Source organism: Nestor notabilis, unplaced genomic scaffold (genome assembly GCF_000696875.1).
Source record: "Nestor notabilis isolate BGI_N333 unplaced genomic scaffold, ASM69687v1 scaffold13832, whole genome shotgun sequence".
In the NCBI taxonomy this organism is placed as follows: domain Eukaryota; kingdom Metazoa; phylum Chordata; class Aves; order Psittaciformes; family Psittacidae; genus Nestor; species Nestor notabilis.
The window spans coordinates 30,889-54,415 of NW_009918798.1; the positions used below are offsets into that span (position 1 = coordinate 30,889).

The 23,527-nt window shown below is 43.1% G+C and overlaps 1 protein-coding gene across 1 annotated transcript; it reads right to left on the reverse strand.

Moving 5' to 3' along the window:
- Nucleotides 1-670: 670 nt before the first annotated feature.
- On the reverse strand, nt 671-22,821 carry ADPRHL1 (ADP-ribosylhydrolase like 1). The gene is made up of 7 exons (XM_010009908.1): nt 22,337-22,821; nt 18,575-18,739; nt 12,056-12,181; nt 9,331-9,471; nt 6,160-6,287; nt 2,564-2,696; nt 671-1,462 (listed from the first exon to the last, which is right to left on the reverse strand). Exons 1-7 carry the CDS (start codon nt 22,548-22,550, stop codon nt 1,305-1,307), a joined length of 1,065 nt encoding a protein of 354 aa, XP_010008210.1. The 5' UTR covers nt 22,551-22,821; the 3' UTR covers nt 671-1,304.
- Nucleotides 22,822-23,527: the final 706 nt, after the last annotated feature.

Below are 23,527 nucleotides of genomic sequence, written 5' to 3' on the forward strand. Positions count from 1 at the left end.
CACTTCTTCTGTGTCATTTCATTGAGGATTCCAGATTTGCGCCTGTGCTGCTGCAGGGGCATCAGAATCTCCTTCATCAGGGTCTACTGTTTACTGTGTCTGCTGTGTGCAACTTTTAACTGAACCATAGTTTGTTGGTTTTGTTGGAAAAAAAAAAAGAGAGAGAAAAAAGGAAAAGGAAAAGAAAAAAGAAAAAGAAAAGGAAAAAGGAAAACAAAAAAAGAAAAAGAAAATGGAAAAGAAAAGAAAAAAAAGAAAAACAGAAGTTGAATTAAAAATTAGAGAGGCAAGGTGAGGTGAGGCAAGGCAAGGAAAGGGAAAAAAAGGAGTAAGTGGAATAAAGGGAAAAGTAAGAGAAGGAAAAAGGAAAGAGGAAAGAGAAAAAAGGAAAAAGGTAAGGCAGTTGCAACTCTTTTCTTCCTGGGGTTTTTGTGCTGTTCAGGCATGTGAAATGTATCACAGCCTGCCTGCTGACCTATTACAACTGCTAGAAGACCTCAGCCAAAAATTCTGACACTGATACAGCAACATAGAATCTGCTCAATCTAAAAATAAAGAATGATGCTTAGAAAATAGTGTAAGATTAATTTATTTACAAATATTTCAGCCAGTTATATTTTAAAATAGCTTTTGTTCTGAAGACTGAAGAAGAATAAAAGCGGAATTCAGAAATTTTAGACACACTGGTGCTTTGCTGTTCCTTGGGGGTATTTTTAGTGTTGGCTTTTCCTTTTCTGGAAGCTCCTAATGCAACAATACCTTGCACCACAGTGCTGATACAGGGATCAGTGGTTCATTAAAAGCTAATCCGTGAGACATTAGGTTTACAAGTGTCACAGACACATTAGATTTGAGAACAAGGAGGAACACAGTGGTGAAAGGATTGTCAAATATACAGAGAATATCCCCATAAGTAGGTACTACCATTAGTTTTGCAGGAAAGCATTAGTTCTGAAAATTAATTTTGTGTGTGTAAATGCTGGTGACAGCTGTTTAGGAAGTGGTATTATGGCAAGTTAGACTGAAATCAGTCAAAAGAGGGTTTATTTCTTTTTTTCCATTTGAGATTATCTCACTGGTTTTGGCAGTACGCTTTATACTTGGAAATCCCTACATCTGTAAAAAAACCCCACAAGACTGTAAATATCTAATCAGTCTTGAGTAAGTCAGCTATCTTCACTATCACACAATCTATATATAGTCTTTCAGACTAACTTTCAGCTAATTCCTTTGCTATGAACATCAGTCAGTTATCTACAGGGTTTGATAAAGTCTTTATAGAAAGAGAAATGGCAGAAACTGCTTTACTTTTCCTCCATGGATAGTCGGTAAAGATTCTCGCCCAAGAACTCGAGCCTCTCCCTTTGCTCCAGGTCCTGGTACAAGCCTTTGGGAACCTTGCTCAGGCCATAAACCAAGCCGTACAGGCAGCCGGCGATAGACCCAGTAGCCGCACTTTCTCCTGCAGGTTTAAGCACAATTGCAATGGTCTCTTAGTGTCGCCTTCACATACACAACCAAAACCCACGCTGCACACAGGAGGAAATACTAAGCTGCTGATAGAGCATGGTGGGGGCATGTTGGGTCAGTCCCAAAGGCTTGCACTACCTCATGTCCTGTCTCTGGCAGTGCAAGTGAGAATGGCCTAGGAAAGAGAGAAATGCCAAGGCAAACATGTGGTGAAGCCTCTGTGGCCTGTGCTCCTGGGCTAAGGAGCTTATTTGGTTTTGAGAAAATCCACTCCAACACAACAGCTCTTGCAAGCAGCTGGCCACTGTTAGGAAAAAAGGAGGGAAGAGGAGTTGCAGGGGTCCCTGCTACACAGCAAACATCCTAGATTGGAGAATGTCCCTTCCTTCCTCACAGCGCAGCGTGGCACAGCACAGAGTTTAGAACATCTAGCCATGGTGAGCAGCACTGATGCTCTGTGTGGTGCCAGCAGCTTCATGCCTGCCAGGCTCTGCAGCGAGGGGCTGTGAGCTCTCACCGCTGTATCAGGGCGAGTGAGTGACCCAGAGCCTCTGCAAAGGGCCCGCGCCAGGCGGGGAGGGAGTGGGTGAGCCAGGGCTGGGGTCCTTCCTCCTGCAGCTACACTGGCCCTCTCAAAAGCATAACAAGATGCTGCTGCCAGCAAGAGAGTTACCTCTTGCAAAGCTGTAGAAGAAATTGTGTGCCTCTAAGTGCCAGATTTTATCTGCTGGGCACGTGATTGGGCACTCCATTATTTTTCTCCTGTACTTTTTCCACTATGTGCAGCTGAAAGGTTGCTCTGCCAAAGCCTGGTGTTTTGCAGGGAAAGATGCCAAGCCCTTTACAAAGCCATCCTGGGTTTACTCTTTGTGCACCTCTGACCAAACCACGAGGCTTGGAGCAACATTTGAAAAGTGCCATAAACAGCTTCTGCGCTAGCTGCTACTGCAAGAAAGGGGCTTAGGGGGTAAACCCAGGGGTGCAGATGTGGCAGGTGACACGGCAGATTGGCCAACAGCGGCTGCGGACAGCCAGGAGGGCTCTCCCCAACCCTGAGCGAGGGAGCGGGGGGCGGGAGGCGCAGGAACCTCACCTCCGTGGAACATGGAGCGGTTGCAGAGCTCTGTCCAGTCTCCGCCGCAGCCCAGCAGGGCGTCGTAGGCGATCATGGGGGCATCGTGGCCTCGTCTTCCCCCCCGGCCTTCGGAGCTCCATCTCCTGTATGTCTGAGGGAGAGATGGCGGTGTCAGGGTAGGGCACTGGAAGTGGGGCACGTGGCTGTGGCAGAGTGGCTTCTCCCCTGCTAGGTAGGAACAGCTCATCTCACAGGGAAGGGGCGTTAGGCAGATGTGTTGCCTGCACTGCTGCCTGTGGCATGGGATAAGCCAGCACAGTGGCAGCTACTGTGTAAGCCTGCACCTCAGCTTAATGCACCAAGTTCTCAACGAGCCAAGAAGTTGGCTTGGTTTAAGCAAGCCAAGAATGCCAAAAAGTAGATCAAGGTGGATTCCAAGTTCACACCCTTGAAATTCCCAATTATTTAAAAAAAATAAGATTGGTAAGGACTTACTTTGTCAGTCCTCTTCCTGCCTCTTGGAAATATTCTCAACTCCCTTGTTTCAATTAGCCAGGTGATACGTGGAGGGTGAAAAGTTCTGATTCAGTAATTTCTTTAGGGGATCAATTTCAGACTATATTAATTCAAGCCCCCTTCTCTGACTTTTTCTTGCCAAGCCTTGTCCCTCCTCTTCTACAAGCATTTGTTGAACAAAATGGAAAATAATTTGCAAATGTAAGAAGCATTTCCTCCCCAGGACAGGAAGGAATTAAAAACCCCCAAACCCACTGTAAGGCTTGCAAAAGAAAATCAGATTTTCTCCAGAGAAAGTACCTCCAGAACTCACTTTTTCCTGCCCCAGAGTCTCAAATTAACTCAACACTGAGAAATTTATAGTAAAAAAATTACCTTCCTTTAAAGGAAATGGGCAACTTTATTTCCTGAAGCTTAAGTTATGTAATGATAAATTGAATTGCTGCTTGGCTGGCTCTTGGCTTCTGCGACATGTACGGAGTGTCAAAGGGTTTGCATTTCTATCTGTTCACTCTCACCTCTTCCCTTACATACTTAGTTGTGGATTATCTGTATATACATCAAAGAGGCAGAGCTGGACTACAGCTTCACTCTGCTGCTTCCTTTTTCTTTTTGCAATATAGAAAGTTTTTGTCCTTACGCTGTCCTCTGCTACACACAAACCTTCCAGCCTCACTGCTGCAGTTTGGATGCTGGTGGAGCAGTACTGACACACGTGTAATACCACCAAAGGCAAGAGGACTAAGCATGGAGGTGCTATTCTGGGTGCACTGGCAGGCAGCTCAAGTGTCGCTCCATTTAGCCCTTCAGATCGCTGATGCTCTGCACACATCTGATGTCATCTCACCTTGCTGAAACAGCTTTACACTAGGGATAGCTGTCCTTGGGACCAAGCCTGCTGGACTTAACTGCACCAAGGCAGCATTTCTCAAACTTTTCAAAAATGCAACCTCCTTTCAAGTCCTGTGCCTCTGTGCAGCCCTGTGATGGGACACCAGCCCAGCTTCCCTGGAACGGGCAGGTGAGGACGGGTAGCTCTGAGTGCATGCATGGGAATGTCAACACGCAACCCCTCCTGGTGAAGGCACTGAGCTGCTGCCAAGCCCTGGAGGTAGTTCACACATTCCCTCCTTGCTGTAAACTCCTGCAGACGGTAATTACAGCTGCCTCTGACTTACTCACCCTCCAGGAGGTGACCCGCTGCTGGCTAGCACTCCCTTTCCAACCGTTTTGTTTCCTTTTCTGGGTCCTTTCACAGGGCTGGTTTAAGCAACTCCATCTTAAGGGGATGAGCTCCTCAGAGTCTAATTGACCTGTATGACTTTGTTTTGGTTCCTCCCTTGTTTTGTAGCACATCATGTCCAGCATGGGAAAGTGAGTAGGGCAAGTGATTTGTTTGCAGAAGCAAGGTTGATCCTGTCTGCCTTTTAATTGTGTATCTAACATGTTCCAAATATGTATCACTGAAAAAGGATTTATCTTGTATTTAAACATTCAAGAAGAGTTAATTTGTCTGTTATTCCCACACCTCTCATTATCTAAATTTACGATGTATACCTACTTATACAAAATGTGGTCTTTGCTGCTTAGCATTTCAACATGTAATTTCTTTTAGAGAGGGAAATTGCCTTTGCAACCCACATTTGAGGGTCTCACTTCACACCTTCTGCAGCTGGTATGTGCCCACAGAAAGGTGCACCTGGTTAATCAGGAACACGCATACAGCGACCTGTTGGCAAGAGCGGTGCCAAATATTGGTGCTTTATTAATTGCCTGTAGAAAGGCAATCAACTACACCTCCAGACACAAGTGGACAGTTAGATTGGAGGGATTGCAGAGGAAAGCACTTGTGGGGAAAAGGCAGGCAGGATAGTTACCTTCTCCTCATTTATTCTTTCCATGACTATTAAGATGCTCAGCTCATAAGCAAATTAAGTCCTTTCTGTCAGGCTACAGTCTCTGGCTGGTGGTGGAGTTTGAGGGTCAAGCATCATTTTCCTTTCTTGTACATCAAAATAAATAGGTTAAAAGGCCAAATGAGATGGGCTAGGGTAATGAAGGTAAATTCTGTTTCTGCTTTAGTACTTCATGCAGCTCTCTCTTGAAATGATCATGGGGAAATACTGTTTGGTTTAACTTCTCCTAAAGCTCTCCTAAGACTCCTGTAAAACTGGAATAGACAAAAAAGCTAGTAGCAAATTTATGGCACGGAATTAATAAAACAAACATGGAATGGTATCTATTATTTATATTTAGAGTGAGCAATTTCTTATTATCCACAGTTGAGCTATCATCCATTGGCACCTTTCATCGTGCAGATAAGCACCTAGATATATACAAAGTGACTTAGAATAGAACTATGCTTTAATCTGAAGAAAAGGATTGATACATGGGAAAACATGACCAGAACTGCGTATTTGTTGCTTAGCATTTAAGTGGAGAGTTTTGAGAGGTGACAGCATGTATCAGAAAGCTGTGAACACCATGGAAGAAGACACCTTGTTTCTTTTGAGTTAAAAAGGTATAACCAGAAGACATGAGGCAAAGGACAGATCAAGTATGCTATAAAACAGTATCCCATGCAATGTGATGAAACACCATCTCTCAAGACACTTAAAACGAGCCTGGGCACAGCCTGCCTTGGCAGAGGATTGCTTAGGATGGCTGTCTTCTGTTCAAAGGACCACAAGCAAGTTCAACTCCCAGTACCTAGGGATTTCTGTGGGACTCAGGCCACGGCTCCATCAGGCTTTAATTAGAGCCCCTGGCAAGACATTTGCCTTTTTCACCTTCAACTAGACATGGCTTATGTTTTGTACCTGCTCTGGGCATGAACACATCTGGCCACTAAGTCTGCCTCTCTGCACTGTTTCCTCCCATTGCAGCAGCTCCAGGGCTGGTGGCAATTGCTTTTTTATGCTAACATATACCTGAGACAAGGATGGAAGTTGTTTTTTCTTTGTTGAAATTTAAGAAAAAAATGAAGACTTTGTGACAACTCTGACACTGGAAACTTTTGGAAAAAACCTGTTGTGCCTCTTTGAAAATACTTCTCTCAGTTCAGAGCCTTCCCGAGCGCTTTTTGAAGTTGCAGTTACCTTTTCTCTCTCCTCTGCATCATAGTTGTCCGGAAAAACAGGTTTATTCTGATTTTCATCATTGATTTGTCTCTCCTCCAAATAAAACTGCCACTTGGCTTCGAAGTAAAACCAATGTTCCTGATATTCTGAATGTAGAAGACATTAATGATACAGGATTTCATCTCAGCATTTAATTTCATTTCATCTCAACATTTTCAGTTCTACTTTAATAAATTTTAAAGAGTATTGAAAGACTTGAAAAACTAGGTATGCTAAGGTAATGTACATTAAGCAGGCATATGTACTAAATATGTGTTCTAATATGGAGTGGGATATCTAACTGGAAACAGAAGACGTGAATGAAGAAAATATTTTCAGAATCTCGTGCTATTTTTATGGTATATTAAAATTACATTAAATTACATCAAGGTGAGCTTTTTAGAGAACTTGTTGAGGAACACTCCAAGGAAAAGATAAAAGTCAACAAAAAAGGAGGAAACCCCCACGATTCTATACCAATTTTTTTAAATTCCTTTTCTATGATTAAAGAATCTCAACACACGCTAAATACAAATTGGTTCCTACCTCAGTTGTCAGTTTTTAATTACATAATTTCTTCAGTATTTCTGTTCTGTTTTCAGAGGATTTCTGTATGATCTTTCAGAGAAAGGCAGATAGGAAAGCCTAAAATTTCCATTGCATGCATTATAAGTATAAAATTCAGTAAAAAGGGTAAACAACACACACCTCTGCTGTCTGTTTCCATAGAAATAAGCCTTTTTTAATAACCATAGGTCTATATTCTTTTTCTGTCACTTCTCAAAAGAACTATCTCTAATCTTGCTTAACATTGTGCATGTAAATAATATTAGTAAATTCAGTTTATTTTCAAGCCAGTGATCTGGTTCAACCTTTTCATAAAGGCTTTAAAGGGTGTGTAAGTCACACTGACCTCTTAAGCACATACACAAACACCCATCTGCAGAATTGAGGCCTGGGTGAAACCCTGCCTGGGAAGCTAATGGGGTAAGGAATTAGGAGTCAGTGAGATGGAGCAGACAGCTAAGTATGCCAAGGCAAACTAGTAATTGGGTATGGGACTATCAGTGTACAGTTTAAAATGGAACTGAGCATTGCTACTTTTTCCCTGACTCTGTCCTGCTTGGTCGCTCAGTTATGTGCTGCAAGTGGCTGAGGAGCATGCACACAAACAAACCGTTTCTCTGAAGGACGTAATTGAGTTTTGCTTCTTTTCCTAAAATACCATACAGGTGACCCTCTTCGGCAATTAAGATCTTTAGAGCGGTTAAACTCCATGTAAAAAAATCCAGGCTGTCTTCTAGGACCTGATACTTTCACAGGGTTGCCAGTTCTCCAGTCCCAGACAGGGATGAGCCTTCAACCACACGCCCTAAAGCGCCTGGGAATGCCCTTTCTCTGAGTTCATGGCCCACTTTTTCCCTGATTGCAATGAAGCCGTTCACTAGAACCCTAAAAAAGGGGATGTTTAGAAAAACAGTGAAGGTGCATTCACAACCATCAGGCCAAGGAAAGTATCTTGAGGGAAAAAGAAGTCACACAAAGAAAATGTTGGCTGATGTAAACCACTGACACCCACTCCAGCAGCTGGTTACAAGACTGCTTTTAGAAATACAGGTGACCTGACAGGTTCCTTTCTTTGTGGGTTTTTTTCCTATTTTCCCCACAACCATAAGTGATGAATATCTCAAAAATTAGTGCTTTCTGTGTAGCACCTCAACAAGCAAGGACATGGGATTATTCGAGTGTACAGGCTCAGAAATAAAAGAATCACGAGGTTGCAGGAGATTTTTCATGGTCAGAAATTCAGTGCCACCAGCCCTAGTAAGGCTCTACCCCACTCCTTGAGCACAGCCTGAGACAACAGTCACATTCAGGTCCATGGGACTATCTGGCAAGTAATTGCGACTGAATATCAGAGAGGGGTGTTGAGTCAAGTCCTCTGCAACCGAACACTGTGTTTGTTATTCACGGGGCATAATGCAGCTAAAAAAGAGTTTTCTAAAACTGGAGGACGCTGGCAGGATTTCTTTGCAGTGCATCTCACCAGCCAAGGAGCTGAACTTTAGTGCAGGAGACTTTTCCCACTTCCAAAATAGGACAAAACTCAACAATACAGACAAGAGCCGGCGAGCGTGCCTCAGGAGTCCAGGACGCATACCTCCATGCCGAGGGGTCCTGCTCGGGTGGAGTGACAGGGACCTGCTGCAAAGCCACTCAGAGAGGAGCTCGCTCACACTAATCCTGCACCTGCTCCTCATAGGTCTCGGCTAAAATAATCCTGGTGTGCGATGAGGTGCAGAGGAAAATGTGGGGTCTTTCAGAAAGGCTCCCCGGTGCACCTTCTAGATTTTAAAGTGGCAGCTTTCCTTCCCAGGTAAATCTCCATTTCTGAGTGCTTGTGAGTAAAGATTTCCATTGAATTCAATCTTTCCCAACAGCCATTCTTTAAGATAAACAAGAAAAACCTCTTTTCTCCATTCTTTAATGTAACGATACTTGTCTGTTCATGCAGGTTTTACCATCACAAACACATCTCTCCCTGGCAAGAGGAGACTAAAATACCTTTGCCCTGAAGATCATATATATTACTAACATGGCAATATCAAGTTAAGTAGTTGTGTTACGCTCAGTTGTTTTAAGACAAGGATACAGCAGGTTGAATCTTAAATATTTGTTCAGAAAAGCAACAAGTCAAATCTGAATTTGTGGTCAAAAGCAAACTCTTGGTCAGGGGGCATCTGCAGGTGAACTTCTCCTGGCAAAATGAGGAATGTCAGTGGGGCTTCTTATGGAAAATATTGGACTGTGCTGATTGATGGGAGCTGAATAATTAATATCTCAGCAGCCAGTTTGCCTGATAACCCACTAAATATAATTTCCTCCCTCCCCCTTGCTCAGCAATCTTTGAAGACTTCCTAAAAATAAAACTGCAGTAGGGTATCATCATTGCTATTTCTCTTTGTATGTTTGCCACCAATATACCAGGCAACTAACAGATAGTAGAAGAAGAGGGCACCACCAGTGAAGAGCTTATGGTCTGAGCAGAGAAAGCAGCAAAATGGAGAGACTGAGGAGTGATTTTTCCTCGGTGTCTTTCTAGCTGAACATAGCTTTAAGAAAATAGCTCTTTAGCTTCAGACACGTTACCTGCCATGTGGCGAATGGTCTTCTTGCAGTATTCTTCAGCCATAGGCACAATTTTCATCATCTCTCTTCCCCACTGCACAAGGGGTTTCCCCTGTATTGCATATGCCACAAAGAGAGCTGTGCACAGGGACCCTAGAAAGCCTGAAATTCATAGATAACAATGATTACCAATGTGCAGTTTGTGCTTGTACCATCCCTATCACATCCCCCATAAAGCATTAGTGGAATGCCTCATGGTCAGGTAGATTAACAAATGCACATAATCTATCTCTGCTCTTGGCATGTTGAGGTTCTTGGCTAATGTGTGGTGTCCGATGGTCTACAACTTATTTTACATAAAAGGGAGCTTCTGTTCTCAGTGGTGTAACATGACAGAAATCAAGGTAGGGGTCAAAAATAAATATTATCCACTAATGTGATACTGAAAATCTTCTAATCGAAGTCACCTGAAATACATTACTTGCGCAAAGTGATTCAGTTACAAGCTGTATCAGCTTGCTTGCAGAGTCATCCAGCACAAGGGATGTGATTGTTAGATCTAACAACTGTTTCTGGCTCATTTTGTTCTAAGGGGACAAGCCTATGTCTTACTTGGACAATGGCTTTTTTCCCATGTCTCTTTAGAGGAAAGAAACAATTATTCAAGACAGACATGCTGTCTGCCTGCTTAGTTAGGTCAAAGTCTTCCACTTTGGACACAAATATACTTAAGATGAACTTTCTGTTGATGGGCACCCAACACTTCCATGACATCAGAAACAGAGGGGCTCATTTTTCATATTTGTTTTTGCTCTTGGCATTCTCTCAAAGGCAACAAAACCAATCTGTGCAAAAGAAGGTTAAGAAAACAACTCAGTTATTTAAACAAGCCCTGGGTGAGTGAAGTATTGGGGCATATGCTTCTTGTGGTGCAGGGGTCCAAAAGTATTCATTTATGCTTAGAGGTAAACATGAGCTTCAAGTATTTTGCTGAAGACAAAGCTAAATTATTTTAGGAGGTTACAAATCCAGATGAGACAATTACTAATTTTTTCTACTGTAAGGCCTGAAATACTGCATCAAGCCCAAGGTATGTCTAACACAGAAGCCAATAGATGTTTTAATAAAGAATAAAAATCCAGGTAGAGCTAGCTCAAAGGGTCTCACTTGGCTAGACAGCATGTGATCCAACTACCATAAAGATCCTTGAGTGCCACATTAAGTGTGAGGATGGCAGCAGACAGTTTAGAGTGTGAAGCAAAGGGCTATCAGGAGGCAGTGGGACAAGTCAGTGCAGAGGGTGGTAGAGGCTGAGGTGTGCCCAGAAGGTTTTGGGGGGACTGGCAGTCTCCTCCTGCCCACTGCCCAGGTAGCCCCCTTCCCCTGCTGCTCTTGCTCTGCTCTCCTGACTCGCTGCAGCCCTCACAGCAGGTAAGAAAGCAAGTCTCAGCTGAGGTCTCTTGATCTGCAAATAGTGCCAGTGTGGAGTGAACCTCATTGGTTTGGCTTCTCCACTCCCCAGAGCTTCTAGACTAGCTTATGGGCAATTTTAATTGCACAGCTTGGTTGCTCTTAACAGTGACAGTCCTTTCTCATACCCTTGCCTGGTCCTCTTTGAAGCCAGATGTATCTACAGGCACTTCACAGCTGCCACGTGCAGCAAGGTCTGCGGCTTAACTATGTAAAACATGGGGAAGTATTTCCTTTGTCTGCTTGAGTCCTGACCAACATGTCAGTTGGGTTTTCTGTTTGAGACTTTGAGTTATGAGAATCACACCTGACCTTTCTCTGGCACTTTTCAGTTCATGGTAGTGAAGTCCATGGTGGCCCTTCCACCCTGCTCCCTCCTGCCTCCCCAGTGTGCCACTTGTCTCTTTTCCCCACTGAAAACTCCTTCTGGATGTAATTTCTCCTTGTATGGAAGGTGTCTGACAACTTGTGTGCTTCTTGGTGCCATTTTCTGGCTCTAGTAAGTCTTTACCGTGGGGGGAGACCCAGACTGCAAGCAGTCATAATGCTGCTAATGCTTCGGTAATGGAATTTATTAACTTACTGATATTTTCTGCTTTGCTTTGAATACTTTCCCTCTAATTTTATGTCATCCTGATGGCTCTTCTGACTGCTTCAGAGCACTGAGCATGTCGAATGTGTCAGCATTCATTACGGTTTTAGTTATTGCTGTTTAAAACAGGCAGAATGAATACATCCTTATGTAGTATAAAATTACCTGAATGACAGACCTGAATATTCAAAACAACATTAAATCTATTTATTTATGTTTTCTTTAGAGAATACTTCAGATTGTGTCCTAAAATATGTGGAGTTAGATTTTCTGGGGGCTTTCTACCTTTACCGACACTGATTGGATACAACAAAACCTATTTGATATTATCCCTTGAACCATAAACTTGGATGATAACAGCGAGTCATCTAGATGTACATTTGATCAGGGCAAGTGATATGAATATGGTTTGGACAAGACAGGTTGAGTTTGGTTATTGGGATCTTAGGAGGGAATTCTCCAATGCCTGAAGTTGCACTCTGCATGATATACAAACAAATATATAAGCTGAGAAAAGTAATATATACATGTATATTTTATCCAAGCAAAATTCAGATGGAGGCCTTGAAGTCTGCAAAGCAGAAGGGGTTTAACCAGGTGAACTCACAGGAGCCACGTTAGTCCCTGAAGAAGCAACAAGTAGCCTTAGGGGCTTTGGCATGCTGATAGATCAGTGGACCATACCTGTAGGATGGTTATGGGTCATGCGTCCGCATTCAATGCTCACTTCAATAAGGGACTCCAACTTTTCTGGCTTCCAATAGCGCATCCCTAAACACATGGCTTTTGTGGATGCTCCAAATCCAGAACCTAAAGTAAAAAGATAATACCAAGCATTTAAAAGGAGACTAATGATACACAAATATGTTGATACAATGTGAAATGGGCACATTTTATTAATTCAGCTCATGTGTAGGAATTCCTCAGGAATGGGAAATCTAATATGCTAAATGAGTTATAAGTTTTGAAAGTTTTTTGCAAGGAATTTTACTTCTCCACAGTCATTCTGGTTTTATAGGGATATTCCAGTATTCTCAGGTGCTACAAAGAGCATAGCAGGTTCAGAAAGCAGCATGTTCTCTTGTTCACAGCACTTGTTTGATTTGAACTCTCATCCATCTTTACTCATTCTTGGCTGACACTGCTTCTTTTGCTGGCTCCAGATGCCAGCACTAGAAACAGAGTTTGAGAAACAGGTACACTTTTACCACGCCCTTATTTCAGTAGTCTTCATGCTGAAAGCACAGAATTAAAACTCTTTGTATGACTATCACAGTTGATCTTACAATTTTAATGCATGTTTCATGCTAGAGAGCCCCACAGGTAGTTCACGAAATTGTTTCTGCTACATACAAAAATAGAAAGTCCAAAACGAAAAGAAATTAAAGGCTATGGAGCCAAGTCCTCCAAGGTCAGGCAATGTCAGAACTGAGGTTTTCCATGCAACGTCAATTTAGTGTACACACTCATTATGCTATAGCCTGCACTTACTAAGCTTGGTCTTCAGAATTTCTGCCTTATGCAGCACAGAGTTTATTTATTGAACAGCTAATTCAGAATTTCTTTTAATCCTCAGCTTTGAGCGCATGATCTCAGGTGTTGAACTTTTAAACATTTAATTGAATGGAGAGCTGAATTTGCTAATGAGTTTCTTTGCAGTACTTATCACAGTAGTATCAGGATCCCACAGAAGTTTTAATGAGCTTATCTTCACAAGGCACCAGTGAAGTGATTATCTCCTCTTTGCAGCTAGCAAGCCAATGCCCAAAAAAGCATTAACTCATTGCAGGGCCCCACCCTGAGATGGATAGGGTTCGAGTTTTCAAAGTACTTGGCATTTTTCAGCACTGTCTTTATTCAGTCACACTTCCCAGTGACCTTGGGTATAGCTGAGACCAATCAGTATTTCTCTACTTGGTCTCTGGAAGATAAGAGGCATATTTATACTTCCTAATTTTAGCCTCTGTGTAACCTGTGTTAGGAGCACAGTCTTTCCCATACAGGCAGCATGGAGAAAAGCTGTATCTCCATTTGCTGGTATGATGGCATAGTGGGAACAATTCATGGGCCAGAATGAATTAAAAGCAGCAGATGCCAAGGAGCCAGGGTCAGGGCTTTTGGTCACCTATCTTGAGAAGACTCCTTGGCTGCTCTCCTGGGCTATGCCTGCCATGGGTGCAGGGCACCAGGGGCTCTCTTGCTGTTTAGTGTCATTCCAAGCGGCTCCAGCTCAGGCGTCCTAATATCATGAATGTGATCAAAGTTTTAGTGGCGGTGGCAGGAAACTATACTTCAAGCCGAATTGAAGCCTGAGCCAAACTAATATAAGCCACCCACTGACATCTCCAGCTGCAATACAGATGAACTAGGACTGGAATTCCTCTCTTGAGAGAATTCTCCCTGGAGAGCAGCTATCCTGAGTGAGCACCCTGGTTAGATGATCTAATTAGGTTAGCTGAAGACAATTCTTCCCTTCCTCCCCAGACTCTAATGTGTAGATTTTGTGTGTGATAACTCTTCCAAAAGGTCAAACACCTGATAAATGTGACATGAAAGGCTTTGCAAAATGCCATTTTATTCCCTGCAAGCCCAGAGCTTGCATCCTCATGCCCTGCTAGCCTTCCTGATAACAGTAAAAAGAGCCCTCTCCAGAACACCTTTGGCCACTGTTCCTGAGGAAAAGGCTGTATTCTTGTCCTGCAAATTATGTGTTTGCTCCTGTAGCTCACATATGCTGCAGCTGTAGCACCTGATTATTAAGGATTCAGGAGCAGATAAACCTGCCTGCTTATCCCACAAATCACTTAGAAATCATAAGGAAGAGTCAGGAAAGAAATCCAGTCTTCCAGAGCACCAGTCAGCTTAACTGGGGGAACATATTTTCCACTGCTTGCAAGACTAAAGTCTTCATTAAACCATCTGCTGTCACAGAGCATCGGATGAGAGTCTTCTTCACTATGTAGTCCTGATTCCTCCAAAGGACACAATCCATGCTGGTTATCCAAGAGGAAAGGGTGTTGCGCTACACAGAGCTGCTAATTATAAAACGTCTCCTAGTATAACCAGAGTGGAGGATGCACTACAGTAATCTCACTGCTGGTCTGAAGGAGCTTGTCTTTGCAAATTCATTGTGTTTCCCCAGTCTAGGAAGTCATATTAAAACCCTCTGCAGAATTAGACAAGCAAACTCAGTAATGAAAAATACCATCACATTAAGCCTTCAGGTGACTAGCAGCTGTTAGCTCCCGTGTCTCAGTATCTACCATTTAAATCAATGAAGTAAGGGACAGCAAGACTAGTCCAAGCAACAGGTGGGACGTATGTAATACATAAGGATTGTCCTCCACAATCAGACCAAAGTTTGACCTAACCTACCATGTCTGACAGTGGCCAAGGGAGAGGATACTTAAGAAAGAGCAAAATAAAAGTACAATGATGCTACCCCTTTGTGCTGCTGCTGACAGTTTGTCTCCCTGATCCAGGAGGCAGCTGGCTATTCACCTTTCTGCTCAATAACCCTTGAAGGATTTCTCTTGGGTGAATTTGCCCAGCCCTTTCTTGAACTCACATGGACTGTAACATCTGAAAATCAGCATTGGAAAATAGTTGTGCAGCTTAATCAGGTGTTGTGTGGAGAATGCCTTCCTTTTGCTTGCTTTGAACTCATGACCTGCCAGTTTCATTTGAAGTCCCTACTGTTTGTGCTGGAGTAGACAGTGAGTTTTTTCTGTTCCTACTCATGTTGTTCACATTATCTATGACTTCACAGCCCTCTATTGTACTGTCTTGGACATCACTGCCTATAGAAGCAGTTTTTTGCTAATCTAACCATACTTCCTCATATCCTTTCCAGTTCTCTTACATTCTTTTGGAGGGAGGGACCAGATTATATACAGTAATCAAGAAACAGTAGCTATGGATTTACACAGTAGTGCAAACATATTTTATCTTTTGCTGTCTCTTCCTTTCCCAGTCACCTCTAAGCATCTATTTGCCTTCTGGCTCTTACTGAGCACTAACACAACCTTCTTGTGTAGCTACTATAGCTCCATGATCCTTCCATCCTTTCCCTGAATAGTAACTGAGGCAGCAACTGCAACTACATATATAAAATTAGGTCCCATCCTCCCCTTACGACTTTTCACTGGTCTGTATTGCATTTGGTTCTGCTGGTGCCATGCAGTTATTCATTACTGCGAGCATCTTCCACAACTCCTCCTCGCATGAACTTTAACTTTGCCAACCCGCTATGCACTTGCGCTTCTGGATAGTTTGTGAAAATGGTGAACACAGAGCTCCAGCATGGGTAACTCCTTCTCTATGCAGACAGACTGCAATCTCCAGTCCTTCATTTTCTGTCTTTCAACTGGTTCTCTATCCTCAAGAGAACCTTTCTGCCATCCTGTAGCAACTTAGTGCCTCATCACTTAGTGCCTTTGGTGAGGGACCTTGTTGAGAGTCTTTCAGAAATCCTAACAGACCATCTTCACAGTGTCTCCTTTTTCCTCCTGCTTCTTTGGTACTTCATAAACTTTCTAATAGAATTCTGAGGTGTGACTTCTTGTCACAAAAGCTATGTTGACACTTTATAATTACATAGTTTTCATTCATGCACTAGATCAATCTCTTTTAGTCTGTTACGCCTCAGTGTGCTTTTCTTCACTCTACATCTGTAGAATAATAAACATCATAGATTCATATAATCATTGAATAGTTTGGGTTGGAAGGGACCTTCAAAGCTTATCATCTAGTCCAGCCACCCTTCAATGAGCAGGGACATCTTCAGCTCAGATCTGGTTGCCCAGAACCTGATGGCTGAAAAGCCCTGAAGAAAGTGTGTCTTTTGTGACTGCAGATCATTCTGCATGAGAACTTAGAGCCTGACACCTTTATCTCCTGTCTGTCTGTGGCTTCCATTTCTCTTCATTTTTGTTCCCCAATCTTCTGCATTTAACCCACACTTTTTCCTCGTGGTTCTGTACTAATGCCACCAGCAAAAAGGCACCATTCTCAAGTGCTACTAGGCAGCCCAGCAGCTGCTCCAATAGCTGCAAATAAAGACATGCTTCAATGCTGCAGCCTCACCCTGAAATACACCCAACACAGGGTAGAGCCAACCTGCCGTCTGACTGGCCTTTCATGGTGGCTCTGAAGGCACATCTCAAGCTCAAGGGGTACCATCTCACCCAGATTTCAGTTCCAGCTCCCAAACATCAGCAATTCTCTTCTGAACAATCTGAGGTTTTGGCAATGGACCAAAATATTTTTACCATGTCTCAGAAACAGCATTCATCTGCATCGAAACTTTAAACCAATGCTGACAGGCAAACAGAGGCAAACAGTGCTGAAAACTTTAGACTTGATCTTATCAATGTCATAAATTAGAAACAAGCTTTTAAGATGGAAGATGTTAGACAGCGTTGGGCAGGTGTTCAGGCAGTCACAGGAATCTCACCAGCCTTTAACATAATCTGGATACCTCTGCAATGAGTGGGGCAATGAGCACAACATGAAATGGCAGAGAGACACACAGGACAGTTTGACTTGAGTACTCAGTGTGCTGACTACACCCACAAGGATTTGAGCAGAGGAGCATGATATAAGCAGTGCAAAATTACCTAAGCAAAGATTTCACTGGTCCGTGAATGGTGGCATACGAATTCTTGCTAGAAATGAGATAAGAGAGAATGACCACAGGAAAACAGCATTTTGGTTCCCGCCCATTCAAGATACCATCTGACTGCGAGGCATTCAATGCTCATGGAATGCTTTTGCCTCGAGAAGAAATATACAAAAATTCAATTAAAAAGTTAATTATGTCCACAGCAGTGTCAGGTCTCACAGGAGGTTGAACATCTCCATCTCAGGTCACTGGTTCTTTTCCTCTCAGGGTGGAAAAAAGGCTTCTTGAGATGTTCAGGATGATATTTGTCAGACCAGGTGGAGAAGGTGGGCTTTAGATGCAAGGTCTCGAGACAAGAATTCATTTTAGATCCTTCTAGCCCAGAGTATCCCAAAAGCAAACAGTTCATCATGGAAAGCTGAGGAGGAGGAAGGCTAAAAGAAGAGATGTAGCTCTAACAAAGCAACGGGCCAGGGAACAGCTGTGCTCCACTGCTGGAGGTGTTGAAAGCTGCCTAGGACCAGCAGCAGCTCCCACAATTATTTTGACAAATGTTATTCACTGCCAACCAGAAAACATGATGACTGGTGAAGGGGCACTTCCTCAGATCTACCTGGCTAACCGCAGGGTGGGCAGAACACATGGGGAGGGGATCCTTCTCCCTTGCAGCAGCTGCTGTGAGGAGCAGGAGGCTGAGTGAGGGATGCTTTTTGTGTCAAAATAAACCTGACTGTAGAGACCCAGAAATAGCCATGGCATCGTGCCACTGGGTCTTTGCCATGAAGTTGCATCAATATACAATGCTGTTGAGTGATGCCAATATGTGCTTTGGTGGTAGTGTCACACCAACACAGCACAATGTCTATGTGAGCTGCCATCATCTCGTGGCTGTCTAGGTCTACCTCCTCTGATGATGTAGTGTCTCCACAGGCTTTCAAGATTAATGGCACTGTATGTGTGTATGCGTATGCATGTGCACATGGCTATGTGCACGCATGTTATTTAACTCGAAGTAGAAATTCAATTCATCATAAAATGGAATTGTCATAAAGAGAAAGAATGAGAGGGTCAGATGAAGGGAAACAGGGCTAGGAATATTAGGGTTTATCAGCAGAACAGTCATAGTTATTAGTGGGGCATCCACCTGAAGAAAAGTCTCTGTTTGCCCTCCAGTGAACACATTGGTGCTTAGAACAATTTTCAGCTTTGGTTTTTTGTTTCAGTTCTGCCATCACTGAAAAGATGCAAGACTGCAACTGTTTAATCAAAAATGGCAGAACATATTTCTTAAAATAACCATTAAACTGAAGGTCAAAGATCTGAACCCCAAGAAACAAAGCCAAACCCAAAGTCTCTTTAAATAGATGTGAAAGTGGGAAGGGTTCATTTACGAGAGGACATAGTGCCCTACAGAAGGAATTCCTGGCAGATCTCTTGCCATCCTTAGGCAAGCATGGAAACATTTCAGAGGTAGTGGCCTTTGATGTAAAGGGGAAAAAGGAAACAATTTCCATACAGCCACAAACACCAAAAGCATGCATTATTCAAGCCAGGATCTATAAATGGAAATGGTACCATACCCTTTTCATTGAACGGTGTGTGCCAAGCGAGGAGGTGGTTGTCTGGTTTTAATTCCCTGCAGCCTTCGATGGTAGCAGGGTCTGGCCGCCTCCCCGAGAGCTTATCGATAGCATCCACATAGCGTTTTACCAGCTCCCGGTACAGGTCTTCTAAACTCCAGTACTCTGCTCAGAGGAAGGAAGAGAAGGTTGCTACATGAAGGTAGAAGAGCAAGAGAGCACAGAAAACCAGCAAGTTCACCATGCATTTGAGAAATGTTCCTGTTTCCACTTCCAATATGCTGAGTTGTGTTTCTGGTGCCACTGTCAACACATTTTTACACACCATGAGAGTGGGCTGGAGGGAGAACAGACTCATCTCTCTGTTCTCATCTTTTCCTGCATTCCTTTCCACTTTTAATTCCTTTGATTGGAAAGATGAAGGCATTCTGTTTGTCAGCAGTAGGTGCTCAGGGGCTTTATTTAGGCTCCATGGTGTGAAGTATTTGCAGAGGTGTTTAAGGTGAGTGTGTGGCCGCTGTGGGGACTGGGAGTGTGCAAGAAGCCAGCTGTGCCTGGCTCAGCTGGTGCCTTTGCTGTTATTTACAGATGTGAATCCAATTTAAAAATGAAAGCCTATTTCTTTTTTTAAACTACCACTGATTTTTTAAAGGGGTATGTGGGATTAAACACAAAAGCAACTCAGTCACCTTATTTTTTAATCTGTATTTATTTTGTCTAAAATTTGTAGGTCTTTCATGCAGGCATCGCGATATTTTGTGTCAGTAAGCAGAAGAGTGAGCTTTTATAAAGATGAATATAAAGATCGGTATGGGTAGAGAATCCCTTCAGTCTAGTATTTCCAGGAGATAAATTTCTTCCTGGAATAAGTTCACTAACAATGTCTGTTTATTGCTTATTTTTACCAAGGCTTACAGTCTTGCCTAAGGAGGAACCTTCCCCCTGTTAAACACACAGGGGAGATCTCTTTAGTGTAGCTGCTTCTCTCAGCTGCTATTGCATGCTGTTGGGCTTGAAGAGCCCTGCCCCTGGCTCTTGCCAATGAAAAGCCTCCACTGGCATCTATTACAGTTGTGTAATCAGTGGGAACTGAGGAGGCCATTGGGATTTCTCCATTTTCCATCATTTCTATGTACTTACAGAAACCTCATTAAATACTTGGTGTGACACACAGATTGAATGACGCAGCAGGGGAAGTTCTTCTAAAAATATCTTCATTTTGTTAAAGATGGTGATTTCCTGAAATCCACAGAAGAGGTTTAATTTAAGAGAAAATTTGGAGCCCTGTAATCCAGAGCCACTCTGAAGTACCAGTCATGCAGACAGGCAAATAGAGGGTAAAACCAAGATTTCCTTCCTTTCACATAAGAAAATATCGTGTCAGTTACGCTGGCCATCCCACATACAATCTTAAAGGAACGAGATACTTTCAAGCTGCCGACTCTCTTCACATTTAGGAATCAGGTGTCTGTTTATCCGGATGTGAGCCAGGAGCAGGATTTCTGGCCCAGCAGCTTCTGCAGAAGCCGTGTTCCCAGAGCCAGAGTCTCTGTGGTCCAGCACCTATGGGCTGCTGCCCGAGCCCACCACAGTTCCTGCACCTGGATCCAGTCTGCTCTTTCAGCCATCAAGTCAATAGGACAGGTTCTTTCATTAGATATTAACCTTTATTTTTTGTAACCCGTGTTTAAGTCACAGAGGAAAAGGTTTTTCTTGTTGCAGGGATAGTTCCCCTGTTTTTTATGATGCTGTTCTCATTCCTCTCTTATGGGACAGATTCTTACTGGAAGCAGACATTGCGTTTATCCATCACCATAGGGTAAATTTTTCAGTCTGTGCACATGGTGGATTTGGGGAGCGCCAGCTCAGTCTGCAGTAGTGCCCACAGCCCCTGCTGCTTCTGGCCATAGCTTTCCTGGGACGTTCTCCATGCAGGCAGGAAAGCGCTGACCAAAATTGCTTCCCCAGGTGAGAACTGCCTTAATCCTTAACACAAACCTCCACATCACGCTTGGCTGCTGGTAGTGTTCCAGACATCCGATATATTCTTTAGAATCTCCACAGCAGAGAGGGCTCCCCACTGCGTGGGGAAGGCAGGTCCCCTCACGGACCCACGTTCACCTTTTTTAGTTTCACCTCTGTTGACGTGGGTGATTTGGCACACAGGCTGGGCTGTGGGCAAGCCCAATGGCTTTTTTGTGTTCCCCTTGCCAGGAGAAGACACTGCTGCAGGCAGGAGCAGTTCTGTTTTTCCCCTGTGGGGAGCTTAGAGGAGGACTTGCTTTTCCCTGTCTACCAATGCTACTATGAAATGAAGATTTATGATTAAAATCCTCCACTCCAGCTTATTGCTTTCTCACCAGCCCATAAAAGCACCTTTTTAAAAAGCTTGTCTGATCAGGCCAAAGAAATGGGAGTGTAGGATAAACACAGCTGATGGAAACGATAAGCTGAGACTTTTTCTCTTTAGAGACACAGTGCTCCTGCTATATTTAAGGAATAAGATTTATTGTTTTACTGTCAGTCTCACCGGCTTGATTACCCAGAAGTTACGGGTTTAGAAAGTTCAATGAGCAAGAAAAATATGATACATATTTAATCATAGCCTATATTCAGAAATATGTTAGTCATCTTTTTTCTTGATAGGCTGACATCTTGCCCTTATCTTTAGTGTATTAGCTACCCCTTAAACCATTGGTTAGCTAATAGCCAAGTATGAAGTGTCCAACACACTCTTCAACTGATCTCTACGTACTATATTTAGAGCTGATTGGAAGCAGGCAGAGAAAGTGGTGAAACAGAAGCACAAGGGTAATTTCATTGACATGAAGTATACTTAGCTGCATTGTGAGCTTCTGCTACTGTTAGTTATCCAGTGTTACATGTTTTAGGAAAAATCAGGAATATTTTTACAAAGATCAAAAAAATGGATTAATTCTGAAGAAGCTAAATACTGCTAAATGGTCACAGTCTTCTGGTGTACTTTTGATGATGATCTTAGTCTCAGAAAGCTCTAGTTGGATGGCTTAAGGTGTCAATACAAATATTGTCGTATCTTACAAAAGACTATTCCTGCCTTAAGAAAAAAACAACTGTTCTCTCTCAAACTCTTGTGATTTTAGAAGACATATAGTAATAACTTCCACTGTTCTCATAGACTTTATTATAAACACAGTATGTTAGAATATTTTTTTGGCCTAAAGACACAGAACTCTCCTTATAAAGCAATTTGTTCCTTTTCAGGCCTTGCAGGGCAACCCTTTGCCCAAGGTGAACCAAAAAGGAGACAGCACAAGTGATTTCAGCCTGAAAGAGGTATTAAGGGACTCTACTCCAGCCTGGAGTCCTGGACGCAAACATGTTAAAATTCACTCAGAAGAGCTCTCATCTTTTACAGAAGAGTTTCTAGTGGCTATATTGTTCCCTGATGTATTCCAGCATACAGATAACCTACTTCACAATTATTTTTGTTATGCTGGATGCAGTATTTCAGTCTTTAAGCTTCAACCAACTGCATAAACCTAGGAAAAAATACAGGGAGAGCTCCTCCACACTCAAGAAATCAAAACTCCCCGGTTTGTGCGATGGTTATGGATTATGCTCATGGAAGAGACAAGCTAATGCATATTATCATTCACATAAGCAGCATTTCTGACACGCTTTCTCTGGCTTCCCCAGCAGTCAGGCTTATTCTAAGAAATGCAGCAGCAAGAGAATTTTGCTTCCTTTCCAGATTGCATTCGCTAGTCCCGTCGTACCTACCTGTGATGACAGCCTCTGCTGTAGCCATGTGCATGAACGTGTTGTCACTTACTGGCCACTTGTCAGGAGAGAGCACCAGGTTCTCAAGCCCTCCAATTTCCTTCAGCTCCTGCTGGATTTTTGCACCTAAGGCATTGTTTTCTCGGGAGAAATTGCGGTAACCAAGAGCATCCCCAACCCCAGCCAGCACAAGCGCAGCCTTGAATTTATCCATTCCAAGACACTTTCCGCTTTCCTTTTGTCTGAGACAGCCACCGAATCCCAATCTTCCTTTGTTCCTTTGCCTTCAGCTCAGCTCCCCCAACACTTTATATCAGCCATTGTGTCACACCAAGAGCGCTCTCTATAAGGCAAGGACTTCCTTTTCTGGCTCTGCAGATGCCATCCCTTGTTCAGGAGTCAACGGAGAGGAAATATTTCATAACCCAGGGTTTTTTCAGGGGCTTTGTTCAATGAAACCGCAAAAGCAGACCTGCAAAGTGAAGCACAAAATTGTTTCTGCACCCCAGCGTAAAGCAAGCCAGGAATTCCTTAGCCCTACCCAGCACAAGTAACTCTACACCCAGAAAAACAGATGCCTCCCCAGGGGTGTTCATTTATTTAATAACTTGTAAATTAATGTTTCCCTGCCCTTTTCTGATATGCTAGAGTCAGGCTCCCCTTCAGGGACCAGTCAGAAGGAAAGCCAGTGAAAAAAAAAAGGAGTTCCCAAACTCTGCAAACACTCGAATGAGGGTTTAGGCTCTAAAAAATCTAGTCAAATGCAGACAACCTCTCCCGTTTTTAATTATGACTTATGGCAATACTCTGTGGACAGCTCTCTTGCTCTGTTCAACCTAGGACAAGAATGTTTTGCTAATTCACTCCTGGATAAACACTGAGCAAAACACCACCTTCAGTCCCACCCCTTTTACTCCCTGGCAAAGAGTGACTTTTTCCTAAGGCCAAGCTCAGGTGCAGTGCACATTTGAACTCTGGAAGGAAACTATTTGAAAGATGTATTTAAATGGCATCCTGTGAGTCTAAGAAAGTTCATGTGTGAAAACATCTCACTTAGTAAGAATCAAGGTTTATTGACACCATCCTTTCAAACTGGATACTTGTGCAATTACGAGCTTCATTCTGTTACTGCCATTTTTTTTCCTGTGCTTCTGCAGTGCAGTGCAAGAAGGGGCTCTGTAGTCTTGCAGC